Here is a 23,229-nt window from a genome sequence, read left to right as displayed (position 1 = left end):
ACCGAAACGTCGGCCAAAACGAAGAATACGCGGTGCCTAAACCCAGAAGACAACTTTCTTCATTGTCATCGCCGTGAAAACCTCAAAACTTACATATTACTAACCTCTATTTAAACAGAATACAGCCTCATTATCCCTTTTAAACCTCAAGTTATCTAAACAATATATAAAAATTCATTCATTCATATTGTGAGTATGCATCAGCGAGTCACATAATTTGTGTTAATTTTTTGCCATGTCATTTCTTGTTTTTTTGGAATAAACTTGCAGAAAACCATTTTGCCTTGTAATTTTACAACTGCATATATTGCAAGGATCATATACTTCAGTGATATCTGTCTTAATGTTCTCTATTCCTGTTGGGAACACCTCACTTCCAAAACATAGATGCGAAAAAATCTATCATGCCACATGACACACCGGGATGCAAGGGTGTGTGGCACCCTGGTTTCTGAAACCAGGCCGCTTCAAGCTATCACACTGGACATGGCGTACCTTTCGAATAGAAGTAAGAAAGCAGAACATTTTGTATTGTATTGTATTTATTACACGTTCCAGCACATCCAATGATTCCTTCATTAGGTGTTGGGTTTCCATCACATTTAGCAGCATCATACTGATGAAAGCAACTGATGGCTGCTTGAACAAGTGTCATCAGCAGAAAATTTATAAGAAATAGTTACAACAGTTTGTATGGTGTGGAATTACATATAGTATTTGGGATTGAGACTCCAGCTGTGAGACATGTGAACGGGAGCTCAGCATATACATTTCTGTTGCTTCTGGTCTGCATGCACCAATTTTGCACTCTTCTTCCTGCTAATTTCTGTTGTCTTCAGAATTAGAGAAGGGCTACTGATGGCATGGGAAATTGTCACACTCATCATCAACAGATAGTTCCTCTTATGGATCTATGTATAACTTCCTTCCTCCTGCCATGTCACTGATACATGCACCTTTAAAAGGCATGGCCACAGGCAACCACACAGCGGGAAATACTGAGTACTGCCACAAATTGTTGGTTTCTCTCTTTCAGCTGGGCCTCATTTCACAGCAATCTCTTACTTAATTCAATTTTATTCCCAAAGCCGCTTGCAGTGCAATAAAACCATTAGTTTGTTCTAGAGATCAGGCATGAATTCTCAGAATTTGTCAAGTTTGGGTTACAAGAATAAAATAAACCAAGGGCTCTATGGTAAAAGAAGTGTTTATGAAGGGTTGTAATGAAATCAGTTCTTTTGGCTTGTAAATGTATAAAAACCTACAGACTCTGTTACATGATGCAATGCACTGTTCCTTGACAACTGTAGTTGTCATTCCACCACTGGGCCATTACTTTCAGTGACAACTAAAGTTGCCATTTGGCCTTTATAGGTTGAACTGTGCAAATATTGCTGTAGAGTTTTTGGATGTGATCTCAATCCTTATTCCCAATTTCTCCCCCCCCCCTTATTAGGCCTACATCAGGATATTTTAGTTTCTAAATTTGGGTGTTATGTTTTTAAAAGTTTAGCTACTACATATGGTAACAATAACAAGAAAAGCAACCACATCCTGGACAAAGAATATGTTACTTCTATTATGAAATGAACAGAAAATAATTAGAAGTCAGCATTCTGTAAGGTTTTGTACAACAGACAATATTGTATCACAAACATTCAATTTGTAATTAACCTGGTACAATTATTTAAAACAATAAGTGATTATGGGCTTTACCTTGTCAGCTCTGATCTGATATCCAAACAACACATAAGACAGGATGGTGATGAATATTGAAATTCGAGTAGTGAATATAATGAATGACAGAGCTATGCCCCTAATATAAGATGTTGCTCTTATTGCACGAACCTCATTCCTGTAACATAAGAAAGTGGAGTGCCAAGCTTAAATAAACATTGTAGTAGTTTAAGAGATGCAACACACATTACATAATTCATAATATTTAGCTTTTTTTCTCCTTTCTAAAATCCTACAGATAAACCCTTTCCCTAATAAGATCAGCTAGGGGTACTTGCAATAAAACCACTACAGCCAGAGAGATCAGTTCATTGTTAAGAAATCGGTACAATATTTGTTCCATACTCAAGAATAGAGTGGAAATAAGAAAAATACACCATTCATAANTACATGACTCTTCCAATCCAAATTCTTATCAATTTGCGGACCCAAAAATTTTATCACAGGAACTTCATTCATAAACAAATTCCCACTAGCAAGTGCCAGAGAGTTATAAGACTGTTTTAGAGCAAATCTAATAATATTAGTTTTAGTGATATTTAAGGCCAACTTATTAGCTGTGAACCAATTTACAAAAAGAGACAGTGTACCCACGACTTTATGCTTAAGCTCAGCATGATTATTACCAGTAACCAAAATACTCGTATCATAAGCAAAAAGAAAAACTTTAGCCAGTTTATTAATATATGGAGGCAAATCATTAATGTAAATAATAAATAGAAGTGGTCCCAAAACCGACCCCTGAGGAACCCCTTGCTTATATCTTTCCCAAGATGAAAAATATTCCTGATCATCATTAGCTTTAATGTACACTCTCTGTTTTCTATCCAATATATATGATTTGAACCAGTTTATTATACAACATCAGACACCATAATACTCTAGTTTAGATGTCAATATCTCATAATTAACACAGTCAAAAGCCTTAGCAAGGTCACAAAAAATCCCTGTAGTTTGCAGTCATTCCAGGCCTGAAGAATGCCAGTCATAAAAGAAAAAGCAGCATGATCTGTTGAGATTTTTTCCTATAGCCAAATTGTTCCTGCACCAAAATATTATTGACTTGTAGATGCTGACTCAATCTACACTGCATAACTTTTTCCATAACTTTACTAAATACAGTCAACATAGAAATAGGACTATAGTTTGTAATATCAACCTCATCTCCTTTCTTATACAAGGTCTTTATAACAGCATACTTCAAGCGTTCAGGAAATGCACCAGTAGATGCACAGATGTAGGAAAGGGGAGCACTTATAAAGACGCTACAAAGTTTTAATACTTTAGATGAAATCCCATCATAACCAGAGGACTTCTTTGATTTTAAAGAACAAATTATATTGATAATTTCTCCTTTGGTTACAGGAATTACTTTCATACTCTGAAAAATAGGCTTATAAGTGTTCTTTAATAATTTAAGAGGAGAATTAGTTCTATCTGGATGTGTTTGCAGACTATGAGAAATATTAAAAAAATACTCGTTGAAAGCATCAGCTACATCTTTAGATTGAATGTTCCTATTATCCATTTTAAACGTAACCGGCATATAATTGTCTTTGGTGGATTTATGCAATACATTTCTTATAATATTCCATTTTTTCATGAACTCCAAAAGACAAACCTCAGATAATACAGGCTTAGTAGAGCAATATTTTGAAACAAATAATTTATAAATTTGAACAAAGGATACTAATTCCTCTTCTAGACAAAACAAAGTAGGCAGGGAAGTAAATTAAAAAGTCTAATAAAGAATAATAAAATAGGCAAAGTAAAAATTACTATTTCCTGGGGGTTATATTTGATAGTAACCTGAGTTGTGAAGTACATATTGATACAACTTGCAGTAGAATTAGCCATAACCCATTTATAATTAGTAGACTATCTAAAATACTTGATATGAATGTAATGAATCATATTAATGTATTATTGTATTACTGAATAGGGTGTAATGTCTTTGTATTACTGTATTACCAACTGACAAGGCTGCTTGTTGTACGGCCACTACTGTATCTTATTTTATTGTATGTGGACATCTTCTATATCCTAGGTGATGATCACTGTTATGGATTACTCGAAGAAAAATAAAATGAATGAATGAAGAACAATGTTGTATTATGGAATCACTGTATGGAGACAGAGTGTTAAGGTACTCACTGGATGAATATTTACCCTTCAGAAAAGGGCTATAAGGCACACTGCAGGGCTAAAACAATTGAAATCATGCAAAGATAGTTCTAGGCATCTAAAGACATTAACAGAATGCTCATTATACATTCAAGAAACAATATTATATGCAAAAGAAAAGTGTAACTGCACTGCAAATAAACAAGTACATACAAAAAACACAAGACACAATGACTATCATAAAAGTAAAATAAAAAATACCAATATTATGTGCATGTGCATGCATACACAAGAAACATGTATATGAAAATAAGAGCAAACATAGTGTGGGATGTCGAATCCGGTGGCACAGAGACACAAGCAAATCAAACTATAAGAAATGTTTATTACTATTAGAATGAATATTACAGATGAAGAGGGAAGCAGAGCATGCCTGATGAATACTGGCAAACACTCCCTGGCTAGCCTGAGCTAGTGACAGCAGTGATATCATTGTCCCTGGAAAGGGCTCTTTATCGGAAGCTGGGCACACCTGATGGATGCTGGGCAAAGCTCTCATCACAGCAGACTAGCCAGCACTTGTGTCGGCATTCTTCCTAGCAGCAGCTCACTGCTGGCAAGCTGGCAGGATGCCGGGAGAAGGTCTTGCAGTAGCGGGCTAGCCAGTACTAGTTGCGGCAAGGCTGGCTGGCCAGCAAAGCTCCTGCCATAGCTGGCTGGCCTGGTGATGCTGGGAGATTGCTGGCAGAGTTGGTTGCAGTGCTACTAGTAGGTAGACTCACTGTTGCATTGTTCTTTTCATGCAAGCATAGCTGTGACTGATGCTAGTGTGCTGGAGGTCCGGATTATTATACTTTTGTCACTAGGCGGCATGTGAACCAATGGGCATTGGAGATGCCATTGTGAGCAACAATTGGATAGGGCTTGCTTCACTGTCAGAGGCTCCCACAATAGAACTGAGAAATTTATTATATTTGCAGACAACCTAACGTGAAGGAAAATGACCATCACCAGACTTCACAGCAAGATTTTAATCAATTGGAAAATTCAATTACTTTTAAAAGTGTTGGTCACCATCCTGATTGGCCGNTTGCATTGTTCTTTTCATGCAAGCATAGCTGTGACTGATGCTAGTGTGCTGGAGGTCCGGATTATTATACTTTTGTCACTAGGCGGCATGTGAACCAATGGGCATTGGAGATGCCATTGTGAGCAACAATTGGATAGGGCTTGCTTCACTGTCAGAGGCTCCCACAATAGAACTGAGAAATTTATTCTATTTGCAGACAACCTAACATGAAGGAAAATGACCATCACCAGACTTCACAGCAAGATTTCAATCAACTGGAAAATTCAATTACTTATAAAAGTGTTGGTCACCATCCTGATTGGCCAAAACATGTAAAGACTCTATTTCATTATTACGATCATTGCTGTACTTGATGGAATTCAATTCTAATTTCCCTTGTGTGTTACAGAGTGCAATGATTGAAGACAAATGTCTATCACAAAAATGACTATCATAGATATGTACATAATTCAGAACTTTATAACAGTAAACCATCAAGAGCTAGTTGTATCTTTTATAACTAACTGCCTAACAACATAAAATAAACTCACTCTGAAAAGGAACTGCACGGCCTACTTTCTAAGGGATGTTATTATTCAACAGAAGATTATCTCATTGAAGAATTCCCAAATATGGGCAACTGATAAGCAGATGCAAACAATATTTTTTCTAATATTTTTATATTTATGAGGTGCTATTGGAAAGTTCTCGGACTGTTATTGTCATAACTGCCTTGGTGAAAGATGAGAGAGGAGACCAAGGTCACACACCCAAAAGCCTAATGCATCAGTCTGCCACATAACACCATGCTGTGAGCACACACTGTTTTTATACGAGTGCTTTTTCGACTTTGTGTTTTGTTTTGTCTGCGATGAATGGCAAAACTGAGCAATGTGTCTGCATCAAGTTTTGCAGGAATCTTGGTAAATCCACTACCAAAACCCTTGAAATGCTTCACTAGGCTTTCAGAGGACATTCTTCAAGCTGGACAGTGGTTTTCGAATGGTATTCACGTTTCAAAGCCATCCAAGTATCAGTTGAAAATGATGAACATTTATGGTGACCAAGCACCAGCAAAACGACAGAAAATGCTGAAAAAATTCAAGAACTAATCCATGAAGACTGTCACTGAACAATCCATGACTTTGCAGACACCATTTGGATCAGTTATGGAGTTTGCCAGGAGATCTTAAAAGAAAATTTGAACATGCACACATGGCTGCTAAGTTTGTTCCCCGACTCTCGACAAATTATCAAAAGAAGTGGTGCATAAACGTGTGCCTTGAGCTATGAGAGAAGGCTAACAGGGACCCAACTTTTATCTCTAGGATCATACTCATAACAGGTGATGAAAGTTGGATTTATGGGTATGATTCACAATCTAAACAACAATCATCGCAGTGGAATAGCCCACCATCAACCAAGAGCAAGAAAGGAGTGAGAGGTCTGAGTTTAACATAGAGCATGCTCATTGTTTTTTTTTATGTGAAGGGGACTGATCACCGTGAATTTGTTCCTTCTAACATTATGGTCAACTCTGACTTCTGCACTTATATTTTGAGATGCTTGAGAGAAAATGTGCAACAAAGAAGACTTGAACTTTGGTACAAACACAACTGGTTCCTTCATCATGACAATGTGTCTGCCCACATGTCCTTGAAAACCACAGAGCTTTTGACTAACAACATGGTTATTGTTCTCCATCCTCCCTACTTGCCAGACCTAGCCCCCTGTGATTTCACTTTGTTTCCCAAATTGAAAATGAAACTGAAGGGATGATGTTTTGAAAAAGTGTCGGGAATCACAAGTGGTACTCAACACCATTAAGGAAAATAACTTCCATGGTGCTTTTGAAATGTGGAGAAAATGATGGGATCACTGTAGACATTCCCAAGGAGACTGTTTTGAAGGAGATGGCAACCAAAATTGAGCAAGTTAAGCCAGCATTTCATTTTTGACGTAGTCTGTGAACTTTCAGATAGCATCGTTCACGTATTTTGATAACTGTGTCATATAGAGTGGCATGTCATATATCAATGCATTAGATCTATAGGATAAATACTAAATGAATGAATGGTTTGAACTGATTCATGATGGAGTCCAATGAAAGATTTTTGTAAACATAGTAATACACCCTCAGGTTCCAAAAAGGTGGTGAATTTCTAGACCAGTTGAGCAACTTCCTGCATCACAGAACTAGTTAACAGGTAACTGTATAATGTAAGTAAAATCTATCTGCTTTGCTTTAAACTATAATTAAATTACATTCAGATACCATATTAAATGTTATGAACCAACCTAATTCTTGAGATAGTCACGATGACAGCACAATCTGGGCTGATCACTCATACAAGGAACCTTATAAAATGTTTAAAGAATTCAGGAATATGGCTTCCTACTTCATACGAAGGCCTATAAACATAATTAAATATATCTGTTGGATACTGATAGGGCTGTTATACAAAAGTTGTGGACACCCCTGAAAATAAGATGCCTAACACTATGCCATGTATTCATATGAAAGATGCTTGGATGGTACTCTGAATTCTCAAACTGGGTACAAACATTCGCTTTCATACTGTGCCCACTTTTCCCTCATGGAATTGGTGGCAGCACTGACGGGATATGGTGGCAATAGAACTGCTGTAGACACTGCAATGGAAAGAGTTTGCCAACACCATTGCCAGAGGTTGAATCCCATCAACAAACACATAATCTCTCTTTACTTCGTTCACACGTCTAACACATACTTTTGCAAAACAGTGTTTAAAATAAATTACATAAAAAAATAAAACAGACTGTGGGCTCTATGAGCAACATTTGATATTATTTGTTGCCATATTCAAGACAGTTCTGAGACTCATCAGCTTCTTTGTCTTTGTGGGGTTGTTAGTACAGAAACTATATAGCACTGAAGATAGGATATGATTTGGGAGGAAGGAGTCATTAGTTTCTTGGAGGGACTGATAAAAACCATGAAACCCTCACTCTGGATAGTAGGTGTCCTGGACAAGATTTTAACCAAGCATCAGCTTTGTATTGAGTGGGTACCACGGGTAAAGCAGCCATCTTCACTAGTGCCAAAAGCCAAGTGTGTGCATTTTGAATCTGTACACCTTTATACACCTTCATAGTGTGGTCCTTCAGCCTTCACTAATATCCTTTTTGGTCAGCATGCAGCTTAATTTATTTTCATGCAATAGAAATAGCTTACTTGCGAGTACTGTTGACAAGTTTGGCAAATGGTATCTCCCATGTGTACATCTTGATGACTTGTATTCCTGAGATGATCTCGTTCATCAGCCGCACACGTTCATCTGTTCGAATTGCAGTTTTCAGGCGATACTCAGATGTTTTCTTTCCAAGGAAACCTGCAAACAGTCGTCCATAAATATACACTGCACAGTACAATCTATCTCACATTCTACTTGTTATCCCTTTGTGGAAATCACACTATATTTAATTTCCTAAACTACATCTCTATAGATTACAACAAAGTGACTGTTGGGAATCTAACTGCTAGTTTAAACCTGGCAGCCCAGAAGCCATGACTTGACAAACACAGGTCATTTCAGTTTATAAGAAAGAACACTTGTGTTACACACAGTTTCAAATTGATATATATGGGAGGGTGACTCAGCAACACTAAGTTTTTAACATGGCCACAAAATTTGACTTGGCTCCTCCTGGTCTGTCAAACTAGCAACAGTATAAAATAACTCAGCGCTGTCCTGTGTGACTGATTAATAAAGACTGTGTTCAAATTTTTCATTGTCTTTAATATGTTTTGGTCGAATTGACCATCTTCAGAAGGACATAATCAACTTTTAGGAAACCACTATTACAATATAATTAATATATAAAAATTATACCTTGTAAGAGCATTAAGTACATAAAATGATTGGAACTTTGTGAGTTACTATAACTAATTTATTTACAGAGTCAAATATTTAAAAGTAAAGTTATAAAAGCTTTTTGTTAAAACTAGAACCAGTGGTACATGTCTTGAAATTTCTTCTTATTAAAGGAAGAAGATTGTCTATCATGACATGATTTTAATGCCTGCAGAACAGGAAGCAGCAATTATATTATGGGTACAGCACAAACAGGAAAAAGGATTTATATCAGGACCCTCTGCCAAAAGATCAAGGGACCTGTTGAAATTAAACAGATTTCAACTCAGATGGGTGGTAGGATTACTTACTGGATACTGCCACCTAAAAGGACACCTTTCCAAACTGGGACTGACAGAGGACCCAACTTGTGAGAGGTGCCTACAAGATGAAGAATCAGCCACACACATCTTATGTGATTGTGAGGCTATAGCTTATTTAAGATATCACCACCTGAGTCAATTCTTCATGGAACCAAGTGACTTTTATGATGCCCCCGTAAACAAAGTCCTACATTTCATTCAAAGTGTAGGATAAATAAAAGGATAACCCAAAGGGGGAAGCACAATAGACCATTGAAGGTCACAGTGCTAGGGCCAGTTTTATGGCTCACCCCTCATACTCATACTAATACTCATGGGTATAGCACAAAATACGAACCCAAAAAGAGCTATGAATCTAAATAGGATCATTGTAACAGTTCGCTTTGAGAAACTGCATCAAACTGTGGTTGAAAATGGCTTAAAAAAGAAACTTGAGTTTGTCTATAATATGGATGAAAACTGATGCAGGCTCATGCTTCCTCATCTGCAAAATGTGTACACCAAATGTGGTTCAAGGAATTTTCATCTGATTGCACTCAAATGTGGGTAAATCATCACCACTGTGGGACAAAGAAATGCTTCAGGTCAGGTGATGATTTTTTTCAAAGGAGATTGTTACAATTCAGATGGTCAAACAAGCTGCTGAGGAAAAACTGAGATGCCTGATGCCCTGTTCAAAATATGTGACATGTAAAATGCCAGGATAATACTTAGTTTCTTATTGTTATTATTTTTAATTGGGTTAAATGTCGCCTAGATGCTGTTATTGTTTATATCACATGTTATTTTGAAGAGTTCTATCTTCTGGGATATAACCCCGTGTAGTCCATTCAAAGTCTGCAGACTAACCCAGTGTACACATGTTATGGGACCTCTGCAGAGAAAAATGTGTAGCAAATATGAACAGGAGCAAAATTCCACCTACCAGTTCAGGCTAGGCATAGGATACAGATCTTTGGTGTCACATGTTTAAAATGGTCAAGGATCATTGAACCCACAGCAAGAATGGGGATACATAACAGATCTATAAGGGGCAGTCAAATGAAAACGAGTCACCACTCATAACTCACACGGCGTGCAAGTTGGTATCACGGGAATTTGCTTACGGTACAAACATATGGTGGGGACTCGGGAAAGCACAGTGACAATGTGCCCTTGCACACTACTCGTTTGTTTATTATACTGGAAGTAGGGTTAGCACTATGTGTGGTTGTCCAACATCAGTAATGGAGGTGGGTAAAGAAGAACAGCTTAGTGTAGTGCACTTTTTTACTAATGAAGGAGTAGGAGGACGAGAAATTAATTGTCGCATGTCTGTTGTTTACGGCAAACACAACATGTCATGTTCGCGTGTGCTGGCGTGGCATAAGAGATTCCGAGAGGGACATGTGTCACTGCAAGATGATGCTCGCCCAGGACAGGCTCATCATGTCATCACTCCTGATGTTACTGCTGTGTTGGGTGGTCATATCCAGGCAAACCGATGGATCACTGTGGAAGAAATTAGTCTTTTGATGGGAATAGGTCACGGTTCCATACATGCCATTGTGACAAAACACCTGCTGTACTGCAAAATCTGTGCACAGTGGGTTCCACATCAACTAACAGAGGAACAGAAGACTCAGAGAATGGCTGCATCACTTGGTCACTTGCAACAATACCATGAGGAAGAGTACGCTTTTCTATCCCGTAATGCCACTGGGGACGAAACTTGGTGCCACCATTTTCAACCTGAGAGTAAACAGCAGAGCCAACAGTGGAAACACATGAATTCTCTCCCACTGAAGAAATCCAAAGCCGTACACACAAGTTCTGGTAAAGTGATGACATTCTTCTTTGACTGCAAGGGCCCTTTTGCTTGTCGAATTTCTCAAGCATGGGGCCACAATCAGTGCACAGGGCTGTGAAGACACTTTGCAGAAACTGAAATTGCCATAAAGTCAAAACGCTCTGGAACGCTATCGAATGGCATTATCCTTCTTCATGATAATGCACGCCCCCACTGTTGCAGGGTTCGCAACCCTTTTTACGTTTTTTAAATTTAGGAACTTGAGTCTGTTGTCTGGGGTCATGCCCTCTACTAAATTTACAGCACGCCAAGAGGTTGACCTGCTTCCTCAAAGAAAAAATGTTATATCTACCCCTGCCATTCCATAAATTAGTGGAGTCCTGGAGTGTTTTCGTCTGGGACCTGTCCTTCACCAACAGCTGGTGTAATCTGATCTGCGTGAGGGTTCATGTCTCGGGACATTGGTCTGCAAGTTTAGTTTTAGATAGGTTTTAAGAAGAAGAGGGAGGTTGAAGGGTGCATTTTGTCTGGGTCGGGGCTATGAGAAGGCTGGCCAGGCTTACGTCCACCAGCCCTTGTATGTAATATACACTAAGAATCAATAAATCCTCTATTATCTGTAGTGAGTATTTGCTCTTTGTGGTTGGAATACCCGCTCCAGCAGCCAACTGACCATCACCATCACTGAATTATTACGCTACCGCTCGGCCAACATGATTCAGTCGACCTGCCAAAATCTTGGGTCACGACACCACACTGCTAACTCTGTGAGGAATATGCTACAGAGATTTGGTTGGGAAGTGTTTCAACATCCCACCTACAGCCCAGATCTCTCCCCATGTGATTTTCACATTTTTGGAGACCTTAAGAGAGACATTCATGGACATCGGTTTGCATCAGATGAAGACGTGTGTGGCTGGGTAAAGATGTGGTTCTGCTGACAGCCCACAAGCTTTTGCAAGGATGGGACTGACCGTCTTATCTCCCAGTGGGATAAATGTATTAACAGTTTTGGAGATTACTTTTGAGGTAAGAAATGTTCTTTAATATGTTTTGGCTTTTGACCCATATTCATTTGACTGTCCTTCATAGTAGCAGTCTGGATGCTTAACTGGTAACTGGAAGTTTCTGAACTGCAGCTTCCCCTCCCCAAGTTTATACCAGTAGCAACAAATGACAGCCTTTGCTCTTCACTGGCTTTCTCTCACCAAAGAATGCATTTTATTTATTGCGAGATACCAAAGGTAAATCTAAAGGTGAAGTGGTCTCTGTCCTTAACTAATTAAGCACTATACAATGAAGGCATATGGAGAAGTGGATGTATAGACACCAAAGAAGATATAAAAATAAGATTAACAGTCCCACAGCAGGGACTTGCTAACATTCAAATGTAACATTAGGGCAGCAGAGAGCCACTTAAAATTTTTGATTTCTTAAAGTAACACAATTAATGTTACCTATATTATTTGGATCCTGTTGTACATTACTATACAGTATTATTATACAACCGTCAACACAGAACCACAGAAGGAACAACCACTGACTAATAACAAGAAGACTTGGTACCCTGTGCAGAACACAAAACAATATACACAGAAACTTCACTACCATCTCTCATGACATCAAAAAAGGAAACAGAACATACACCGCTTACACGTGGAAAACTGACATGCAATACATACATAATTAAAACAACAAAGACCCCCAGAAAACCCAACTGCTTTGCGACACATCATCATAGACAATTAAAAATTTTAATTCAATTTTCAACTCTTAAACTTTTAACTGAGTTATAAATTTTAAGACTAATATTCAAATTTGTAATGAAACAAGAATTGTAATGAAATGTGTATTTATAACCGCTAATATGGATCCACATCAGCAATACAATTCCATATGAGTAGTACATTTTGTGAATATCTGTCTGATGATAATCCAGCTGGATCGAAACACGTGGCAAATATACATAATAAACAAGTGTTAATGCAGTAATATCGATTTGTTTATTACAAATTTGTTGTTTTGACGGCTGTATAATAATATTACACAATTCATGTTATTGAAGCTGTCACCTTGGAGAGGAATGAAGAGGAGCAAAGAGGCAACACCTATAGCAGCAGAAGGTCCAACCTCATTCCACATGAAGTAAGTCACAACAAAAGTTTCAATGGGGCCAATCCACAAGTAATGAAGGAATACAACTGCCACATCAAACCGATTCACATCATTTGACATCAGGTTCACCACTTGACCAGCGGTAGTCTCTCCTAAAGCTGTCATGCTCAGCCGCAGTGCCTGCAAAATATCGCCATTCATACATCAGAACCATTCTCACATATGACCCTAGAACAATCATAAATAAAAGGTGCACCAGATACATGGTTTAAATCAAAGTTCTAGCTTACAAAACTATTGATACTGTCATGTGTAGGGGTGCATGCTTGACTTATAGATGGCTTCTGGATTGGATGAATTAGATTTATTGGCACGTTATACACTCTACTCGGAACTATAGGCAATTACAGAGCTATCACTGATCTACATACCTTGCCGTTCACTGTTACACTCCCTACTGTCCTCAGTCTATTACACTTTCCACTAGTCGATTCCTGGCAGTGGATTCATAACAGTCTCACTGTAACTTCTATTCATGCATGAAGTCTTCTTTGTACAGCCCGATTCCTTTGTCGTGATCCCCTGCCATGGAGGTTTCACAGTGGGCTTCTTTATTGTCACCATGGGGTCAGAACATAGTACTCCATCAAGAGCCATTCAGAATACAGTTGTTTCAAATGATCATTAAATCTCTTATTCACAAGAATGTGTAATTATGAAGTAATCCCTCCTGGTATGATCTCAAGGTCACTCACTGCATTCATTGTATGAATAACATATGTGGCATTCAGTGTTGTACGACCTTCAGATTCATCACACATAAACATTCCTCTTCGTATCCTGTTCCAGATAACTCATAGCCAGTCCCTCATCAGTTTATTTGGACATCAATCAATTAATTAGACACATGACTACTTGTCCTATAAGGAGCTGTGCCCTACATACAGTACTATCAATTCACTACCACACATGGTGGTAGGTTCATGCTCTTTGACAGCCTGGTCAACATTACAGTCAAGTCTTTTCACTGTCTGATATTTTTATGACAATGGACTATGCACCTCTACCACTGATGATGTAACTGGATGAAATACTGAAATACACAGCCATTCCATCTGCACTGCCTTCAAATATGACTGTAATTTCCACCAAAAAGAAGACCTTCACTATAAAGAGCACCAGTTTCTCCATATCAACCTGCAGTGGAATTAAAATTTCAGACTTTTATTAAGTAATGATGTTGCAAAAGATTGATATTTCATTCTGTCTTTGAATCTGCATAAAAGAAATTGTTTATGTACAACTGACAAGTTGCAGTTTTTGTATTTCCATCTTTGTACATCTGCCTCATGAGATGTATTTTCTTGCTGCTTCACAGTTGTATGTTCTGCACATTTAATCACCACAGTCTTAAGAGTGTGAACCATAACTTCAGTGCCTAATCTTTTTGACATGTTACTCTCTTTCACGCTAATATTTCTTTTCTTAATATAACCTGCTACCTTTATGTTGAGTGCCTTTGTGTTAGTATAGACTATCATGATATCATAAATCTGTGAATAATGTTTTTCTTTCATAATTCTAATGGTACTTTGGGCAATACCATAGCAGCTCATGGTTTCTGACCTTCAAACATATTTCTATCTCTTACTTTCCTTCTTGCTGTTCTTCACACAGCAAATTCATTATGGCAATCTGTGCATCTGTAACCTTGTCCTCCAACAGTGTAAATATGATATTGATCCCTTCTGACATGACCTGATATGCAAAGTGAAAGCAGCTATCAGAAAATTCTTGAAGTCAGAGAATGAAAATTAATGTTCAAAAGATAAAGAATATTTTTTCCTCAATTTGATCTAAAAAATTCAAGACCCACACACATGCCTCAAAAATGTCATCCAAGCTATGTACTATATATTTCAAAAGTCTCTTGGTACACAGCACAGCATGTAGCATAAATAAAATTTGGGGGTTTTTATGTCATATGGTGAAAACTGCAATCTTGCAGCTTTGTTGGTTTTCACATTAAAAAAATGTGATCATTCTTTTGAGACATTCTGTATAAGACGGTCTGTCAAACGGTAAGCCCTCATATAAACACAAAAGACAAAGAAAAATATTATTCATACATAGATGGCTGATATCTTTTATAAAATAAAAAAAATATCTGAGTGCTGAATATATTTGTAGTGACATGGGACTTTCATAGAATCCTTGGAGAGACATTCTTTAAGCCCAGAAGACCAAATGCATACCTGTAAGTATAGCATTAAGTGGCCATTCATAGGACAACAGTATTCATGTCTCCTTTTGCCTTAACACCAAATAACTCAGTATTTGATTGGTGACTGCCTCATTCTCTGAACAAACTGCAAAAGTTTGTTGTTAAGTCACTGTTGACTCTGACCTCAATAGTAACAATGCAATGTGTCTTCTTGGAAGTAATCAGAAGTATTATAAGTATTATTTTAATGGATTTTGAAGAGTAAGATGTTCAAACTGGCTCCTTTTCTATTTAGGGTGGTTTTTCTCAACCTGTGGGTTGCCAATAATACCACAATAGATCACAGAGCCTTGCTAAGACAAAGCATCAAAATAAACTTCCCCACCAACACACTGGTATTATGATGAGGTGAATCACACACATTGCCAAGAACTGCATCCTTTTAAAGACATAGAAATGAACTTGTAACTCTGACAACAGCAGACATCTAAGAAAAACGTTCAATGCTTACAATAAGAGCTGTATGAAGTTATGATATAACATTTCTTCATACTAATTTTGCTATGATTATATAACATTTCTTAACACACATTTCAACATTCTGGTATAAAAAATACATTCATTCTTCACACCCACTGCCTGAAGTCCAGAATATAAATGTAATTGTTCAGTATCTCTGTGAGACGTGGAAAATATATGCATTTAGTACATTCTGTTAATATCAAAATTCCATAACCTTGTTTAAAAATGGTGCCCTCTTACTGGTTATTTAAAAGTGTGGTTTCTGATAAAGAAAAACTGATCTGTATTCAATTTTTTGGGGCATGAAACTGTGTAGTTTCATAAATCACTAAAAGGTTGAAAACCACTCATTTTANGCTACATAGGGAGCAGCGAAGGCTATTCACTGTCAGTCGTACTGTAACAGTCGCTGAGTCGAGTTGTACTGAGTCAGTCAGTGAGTCCTGGAGCTACCGCCGAGTCAGCCAGCAACTAGTCAGTGGTATTCTGGCATTTGGAGTGTACTATTTGTGATACTGCAGATAGCAGTAATCGTAAATCTGTAATTTGGGTGATTGTAAGAGCGAGTGTGAAATAAAATTCGCTACATCAAATACATCGAGAAGTTATTTGTCGCGATATACGCCCGATACGCGACAATATATATTCCTGTCAATATTTTACTGCTGATCTCCAAAGCCAAGACATACTGACAGAATAGCAGGTGATTCTCATGAATTTGCATTAAGATAAAACAGTGCTATTGACTTTGAACATAACATTCCAGCATGATGAATTCAAATTTCCAACTGCAGCCGTGCAGTTTTTCTAGTAGTATGTAGCAATTCAACATGGTCCATATATCAGGCGCACAGTGCTGATTTAATCAGTTACCTTATTCACACTGATCCAATGAACTTACTGTAATAAGTAATGAAATGTGCTTAAAAGGGAATGCAAGTAAACTGGTGAATAATAGAATGTAAATATCAAGTGAAAGTGAGGATTCATGAAATAGAAAGAATGAAAGGATCTGCTGTTTCAGGTGGCTTTGCATTCACTGAAGGCATTACTGACATTTACCTTGCGATAAATGAGTGAGCAGCATGCAACACGGATCTTCATGCCCATGTGGAAAATCGCCATCATGTACGGATGGATTACAATAACATTGAGAGCCGAACATAACACGACGCCAGCTGCATAAATGTATGCTTCTTCTATTGTGATGGAAGCATCTGACTCTGCTGCACTGAAGTGCCGAACCAGCCGACCGAGTAACAAGGGCTGAGAGAGCCTGTCACAATCCAAACAAATTGTGAGAAACTAGCAGAACACCTACCAGTGCTCGTCAATATAAACCCAAGTATATGGAGGCACTGACCCCTCCTTCTCATACAGGTATCCTCTCACTCTTCCCTCCTTGTCTCACAGATTTCCCCTTTCTCAGGGCCTCTACTGCATTATGCAGACACAGTCCCTCTTGAGCCTCCCCAGGCTTATCTACCCCTGGCCTATGGTATGCTATTGACATCACACAATGTAATGCCAACTTCATTTTTAGTCCACTTTCCCTACTTTGAGAAAATAAAAGGAGGCTTATGAGATCACCTTGCTGTCTGTCTTTGTATCCGTCTGTCTCTCTCCATCTAATCTGTGTACTCCCCGCCCCAAAATGTTTGAGGTTTATGAAATCACCTTACTGTCTGTCTATGCATCCCTCCTTAATTTTTGTAAGGAGGTTCACGAGCTCTCCTTGCTCTCTGTGCATTCATGTGCGTGTCCCAGTTATGTGGTTTTCTTTGCGGTCTGTGTTGCATCAAAGGAAAGAAGGAGATTAGTTCTTCCTATGACTTCTTGTTAAAAATAATGCAAACCATCAATGGTTAGGCTGTTGCTTCTATTTTTACAAACTGAGGAATGCACACCTTCTAAGGTCAGCTTCAAAATGAGGTTCAAAGGTTGGTAGCCCATTACATTACCATCCATTACACAGGGACACAAACCTCATACCCTCCTGCTGCAGGGCTAGCCACACAGCTGCAATATGTCACATGATCACAGCTGTGATGGGGTGGCCCTGCTGGTGTAATGGTGGGTCGGAGGAGACACCATTTCACATACTGACTCCATATACTAGAATTTCACCAATTATTACCTATAAGAAATTTTTAGCAATTCAATGATGTGACAAAATTAAATGGAACATAAAGTAAGGTCTAGTGGCTAGCTTCTTGATCAATGTTCAGATCATTCTATGCTGCATCGCAGTAACAGCCAGGCAACAAATCAGGAAAGTTAATAAATTAACACAGTCAGTACCTAAGGCCTCTTCCCAAATTCCATGCTTTGAGATTCTGTCTTTCAAATCTTTACATCCCACTGAGAAGGTGCTTGAGGGACTTGTTTTTAGTTCCTCCCAGCATAAGGTGACAATGAAATCATAACAAACAACTTTATGGAATGAAGATGTCTCCTACCTGAACACATGTTATTTACCAGAGACATTTTACTACTCAATTTATTTCAGTGCTATTTTCTGTCCCCGTGTTAATGTTCACATTAAAAGCTTTTGTAGGAAATGAAGTTAGACAGGCTTGACCACGTTCAGAAGGGATCAGCATCAAGATTAGGCTCTGTCGGTCTGTGAAGCTAAGAAATGCAAAGAGCCATAACTAATTATTTTTTAACTTCATCTCTGAGAAGAGTGAGTTTAGAGGAAGAAGTCAATTTTGTCACATGAGTTGGTGCACATGACTTAAACATCACTCCTCCCACTCACAGGATTGAAAACCAATCCACTGAGAGGAAAAATTGTTATTCATCTAAGTCTTTTGAACTGATCAGTGTGAGTTCTTTTTGTGAAATTCAGTGGAAAGGTAAATTGGACATCTGACATAGACAGATCATCATCAGCCCTGACATTCCAGGATAACATTTAAAACAAATCAGATGCAGACACCCTATCTGTTGTCCCATAATGATTTCAACATTAGCAGTACATTGCAAATATAATCGTTCTGAAACTAATATCAGTGAGTGCATGAAGTACTTGGATGTACAATATTATTGGCTCCAAGGAACAAGTGCTGTATTAAAGACATTAACGCAACTCTCAAATCATTTACTGAAGTGATACCCTTTTACAAAAAAAGCCAAACAGTAACCCTGAGTTTGAGGTCTACCCAAACATATCCCTGTTGAGATCCTACATACAATTTCGTTACACTGTAATCTGCACTGACTGACTGCTAGTCACAGCCAGTCTTTGTTATTCTGTTCAACAAGAGCAGAAGAGATACCAGGAGTGAGCAGGAGGCTAGGCCTACTAAACATAGAAGACAAAACAGCTCCTGGAATGTGCCTGCAGAACCTATTTCTTAAACAATGTGTATATCAAATGTACAAATAAATGTACTCATTATAATGTTAAACACCATAAAACATAACCTAAAAAATTCATTCATTGTATTCACTGCTACCTTAACAAAACCTCCATTGTAAAAAGAAAGAATCCATACACCATGATCTTGGGACCAAAGCATCGTGCAATAACACGTAATAGACTGGCCTTCCTCTTCCGTTGTGCAGCAAGTTTTACTTCCTCATTCCAAAATCTACAATAAAAATTAATGATAATAATGAATAGAATTAATCTGCAGATTAAATAATCTTTTCTTTCTAGCATAATTCCAGTTTTACCACAGGGATGGGTCAATAGATTGGAAGTGTCCAATTTCTGCTACCTTCCCTGATGCTTTCCTTTTTGATTTCCTGCCAGATATTCCATCTGCTTTTGAAATCCACCACTCTGCTTTAAAGAGTTAAAAAGATAATAACATCCCCTATCAAATGTACATTAAAACTGGAACAAGGTTTTAGTCCTTCAAGCTTATACTGTGATCTTGGAAGGTTATGTGGAAACTGAATGACAAGTTTTATATTCAGTGCCAATTACACACTTATGAATATTCTGAAATGCTGATGTATGTATGTATGTATGTATGTATGTAATAATCTCTTGCAGAAAAGGCAAAATTTAAGTTCAGTATGAGTAAGTAACATTAGAGGGTGTGTTTGCTGCTTAAAGAACAAGGAAAAACAAATAACTCGTCTACAGTATGAGCCAAAATACACAGTACTGAAATGAAAATACATCCTGTTGATACCACTGTCTATTCATGTGAAGGGCCCTTGCACGACAGAACCTTCTCAAATCCTGAGGAAATGGTCCGATCACCATGTCCCTGTAGCATTCTTGGGTGACGGTAAGAGCATTGCCTTCTTCATCCTCAATGAAATAGGGGCTTAATATACCATGTGCTGAGACAGCACACCATATTGTCACACGTGTACTATGTAGTGGTTTCTGGATGATAACATCTGGCCACTCAAAACAATGGAAACGAGTTATCTGGCGACCACTTCTGTATGAGTTGAAATAATACTCAACTATGAATACTTTTTCCTCCATCGAGAGACCCATTTCCAACAACAACTGCACAATGAAACTTCCTTTTCACTACTGGGAACACATGCAGCTGGAGCTATGCCCCATTGATAAACATACATGCGCATTCAAGATACACGAGTTTCAGTACTGCCTATTTTGGCACATACTGTATTTCTTTAAAACAACTAGGTCACTTGTGGTACTTGCCCCAGTGACACACCACCTGTTCCATTCCCATGAAGAAATAGCCATGGCTCAGTGCTTTCACCCATCTGCACCTCAGTTTCACCTCATCGTCACATCAGCAGTATTTACTTCAAAGAGCTTCTCCAGGAACTCAGGTAAACTCTGTATGAACCAAAATGCTGTCCATTTCCCTGTAGACTGTTCAAAATCTCTTGCTGATCCACTACACAGCACACATATATCATCTAACAACTTGTACCTCATTGTACTATATCAGCTGAAAACATTCTGCACATGAGGATGAGGTGAAAGCTAAGATGTGTCAGTGGGAGCAAACACTCAGGTCTAAATTTTGTCTCTGCAGGAGTCAAACAAGTGGAAAAAACACTGGAATAAACAGCTTAGTCACTCTGATATTTACATGGAAGAACAGGGATTTTTTGTTCATTACCCTTTGTTGTTGTATCCTATATAATAAAGAAGCTATACAGAGAGGTTCATTCAGAAGGGGAATTGAATTAATGATTATAAATAATGCAACAATTTACTGATGAAAATGAAACTTGAAGAGTAAATTCCTTGGTAGATGTGGGGATAATCTGATTAAAGAAGACAATGACACTGGTTTCCCTCCATCTTGGAGACAAATCCCAATATGATGCTCCATATATTTTATTTAAGCATCCTATTGCATTAATATATCTTTTACATAGAATAATTCTGTCAATAATGCAACTATTTCTATTGCTCCTCCCCTTCACAACATGTTTCGGCCCCAAACAGCCATCATCAGTTGTCTCAACTATGCTAAAACTGTCCACTTGTTCACATCTCATATAAGTGCTATATTTCATGATTTTAAAATAATGGATATTATAATCGATAACTTAGTTAACATTAGTTAAAATAACATATGGTGTAATTTACTTTAAACTGAAATTCATTATTTTTTTCAATAATATTTTGAAAAATATTTTATTACACTTCTACTAGGGGCCGTACACTTGTCCAAATAACATAGTTTGACAACCATCTCTTTGGATTTTTACACAGTAGCAGCCTAGGTGTTAGCATGTTGCTTTCTGTATGTAAGTCCTTTGCTGTGGTTACATTTTGTCCCTTGCTTTTGTATTGTTCTCTCCACCTGCAGATGGCATTGCCTTCCCTTGTGTGTGGATATTAACTAAGCTATCGATTATAACATCCAGTATGAAACATCCAATCATGAAATATGATGGTTATATGAAATGTGAAAAATTGTACATTCTATACAGTGAACAGTTTTAACATAGCTCAGACACCTGATGATGGTCGTTTGGGACCGAAACATGGTGTGAAGGGAAGAAGTGATAGAAATGATGTTCTCTGTTTGTGAATGTTGCAGCCAGTATAGCAGGAGAGGATGAGAAATTGAAAGAAATGGCGCTAACCAAGAAGGCAGGCATCGAGTCAGTATATCAGTGTTACCAAGTTTTTATTTTCATCAGTATGTGATTTATAATTATTAATCTTGGGCCTCCTCCAAGTGAATCACCTGTATGTTATGTGTGACAAAGAGGTTGTAAACCATCACCGGTAATTGAAATTATGTTTAAGTAACAATGGATATAACCGGTAGTGAGTGTTAACTTTACTCACTTTTCAAATTTATCTCCAAGATAGTCTGATTTGTGTTCCTGTAGAGGTGCAGAGATGTCTGTAGTCTCTAAGTCACGTTTGTAGCCCTTCCAGAAGATGCTGAGAATCCACCTACAACAGGTAGCATATTCATAATCACCTTACCTCTTCACACCATACTTGTGCACATCCAAAATAATTCAGTCCCCGCAATATACACTCATTAAGTTTACTCTTTCTTCATGATCACTGATTTTTTTAATGTATCCATCTCATATGGTGTATTTTATTCTCTGAGTAATGAATTTGTATTCCAATATTCATGAAATTCTATGTTGGTTTGGAACCAAAATGAACCTCATAACACCACAAAAGCCTGACACTGTACCCAGTAATCATAAAACTGATATTCCTATAATTTTATTTCCTAAGTTTCATTTTAAGACTATCTCTCCATCACTGTCTTTGTTTCCAAAGTGGTCTTTATCCATCAGGATTTCCAAACAAAATGTTGTCAACATCTTTTATTTCCCAATCCATGCTACATGCTCACGCCATCTCAACCTTTTCATATGGCCAGCATAACAAACCTACATGAAAAAGAGCAAACAATGACACTTTCCACACCATTCTCACCTCCAAATATTCTACTCCCATAATTCTCTTTTTTCTTTTCTCAAGTATATATCAAACATTCATCCATACAAAAGAGTGACTAGACTCACAATTTGATATAACTGTACACAACTTTAGAAAATTACTCTTAATGTTACTAACAGCTTTGTGAATTAATGACGTTTAATAATTTGATTATGATTAAACTATAAAACATGGAGCTGCTATGTGCAAACACATATTGTGTGCTTAAGTTAGTCTAGCATAACACCCATTGAATTCAACAGAACTTTACAGTGTATGTTACATAACCTTTCATGCTAATAACATCCCTTGTTTTCTTCCTCATTCTTTTCCAAGCAAGCACTTTATCAAATTGTGTGTCAAGGACTATATTTAAGGCCACAAATACACACGCAAACAGTAGATTATAAACCACCTTCTTTGTAGAGTACGTGTATACTGCACTTCATATATACACATCAGAATATTATCAGCACTCACAGAACAGATATTATACACTAAACCAAAAAACTGCTCAGTCATTTGTGACCTACTTCACAACTTAAGTTCATGGCAACAC

General features: G+C 37.7%; 1 protein-coding gene across 2 annotated transcripts in view; it reads right to left on the bottom strand.

The window, feature by feature from the left end:
* Nucleotides 1-23,229, bottom strand: part of LOC111874450 (probable multidrug resistance-associated protein lethal(2)03659) — a 108,779-nt gene that overhangs the window by 47,871 nt on the left and 37,679 nt on the right. For both annotated transcript variants that reach the window (XM_023869965.2, XM_033755454.1), the window contains exons 3-8: nt 22,053-22,163; nt 19,258-19,392; nt 16,859-17,072; nt 13,008-13,230; nt 8,145-8,301; nt 1,717-1,855 (exon numbers count right to left, since the gene is read on the bottom strand). In XM_023869965.2, coding sequence (XP_023725733.1) covers nt 1,717-1,855; nt 8,145-8,301; nt 13,008-13,230; nt 16,859-17,072; nt 19,258-19,392; nt 22,053-22,163 — 979 coding nt within the window. The remainder of the gene's footprint in view (nt 1-1,716; nt 1,856-8,144; nt 8,302-13,007; nt 13,231-16,858; nt 17,073-19,257; nt 19,393-22,052; nt 22,164-23,229) is intronic.

The sequence above is a fragment of the Cryptotermes secundus genome, unplaced genomic scaffold, assembly GCF_002891405.2.
Source record: "Cryptotermes secundus unplaced genomic scaffold, Csec_1.0 scaffold382, whole genome shotgun sequence".
Lineage (NCBI taxonomy): Eukaryota > Metazoa > Arthropoda > Insecta > Blattodea > Kalotermitidae > Cryptotermes > Cryptotermes secundus.
This window is presented reverse-complemented; position numbering and strand designations above follow the sequence as displayed.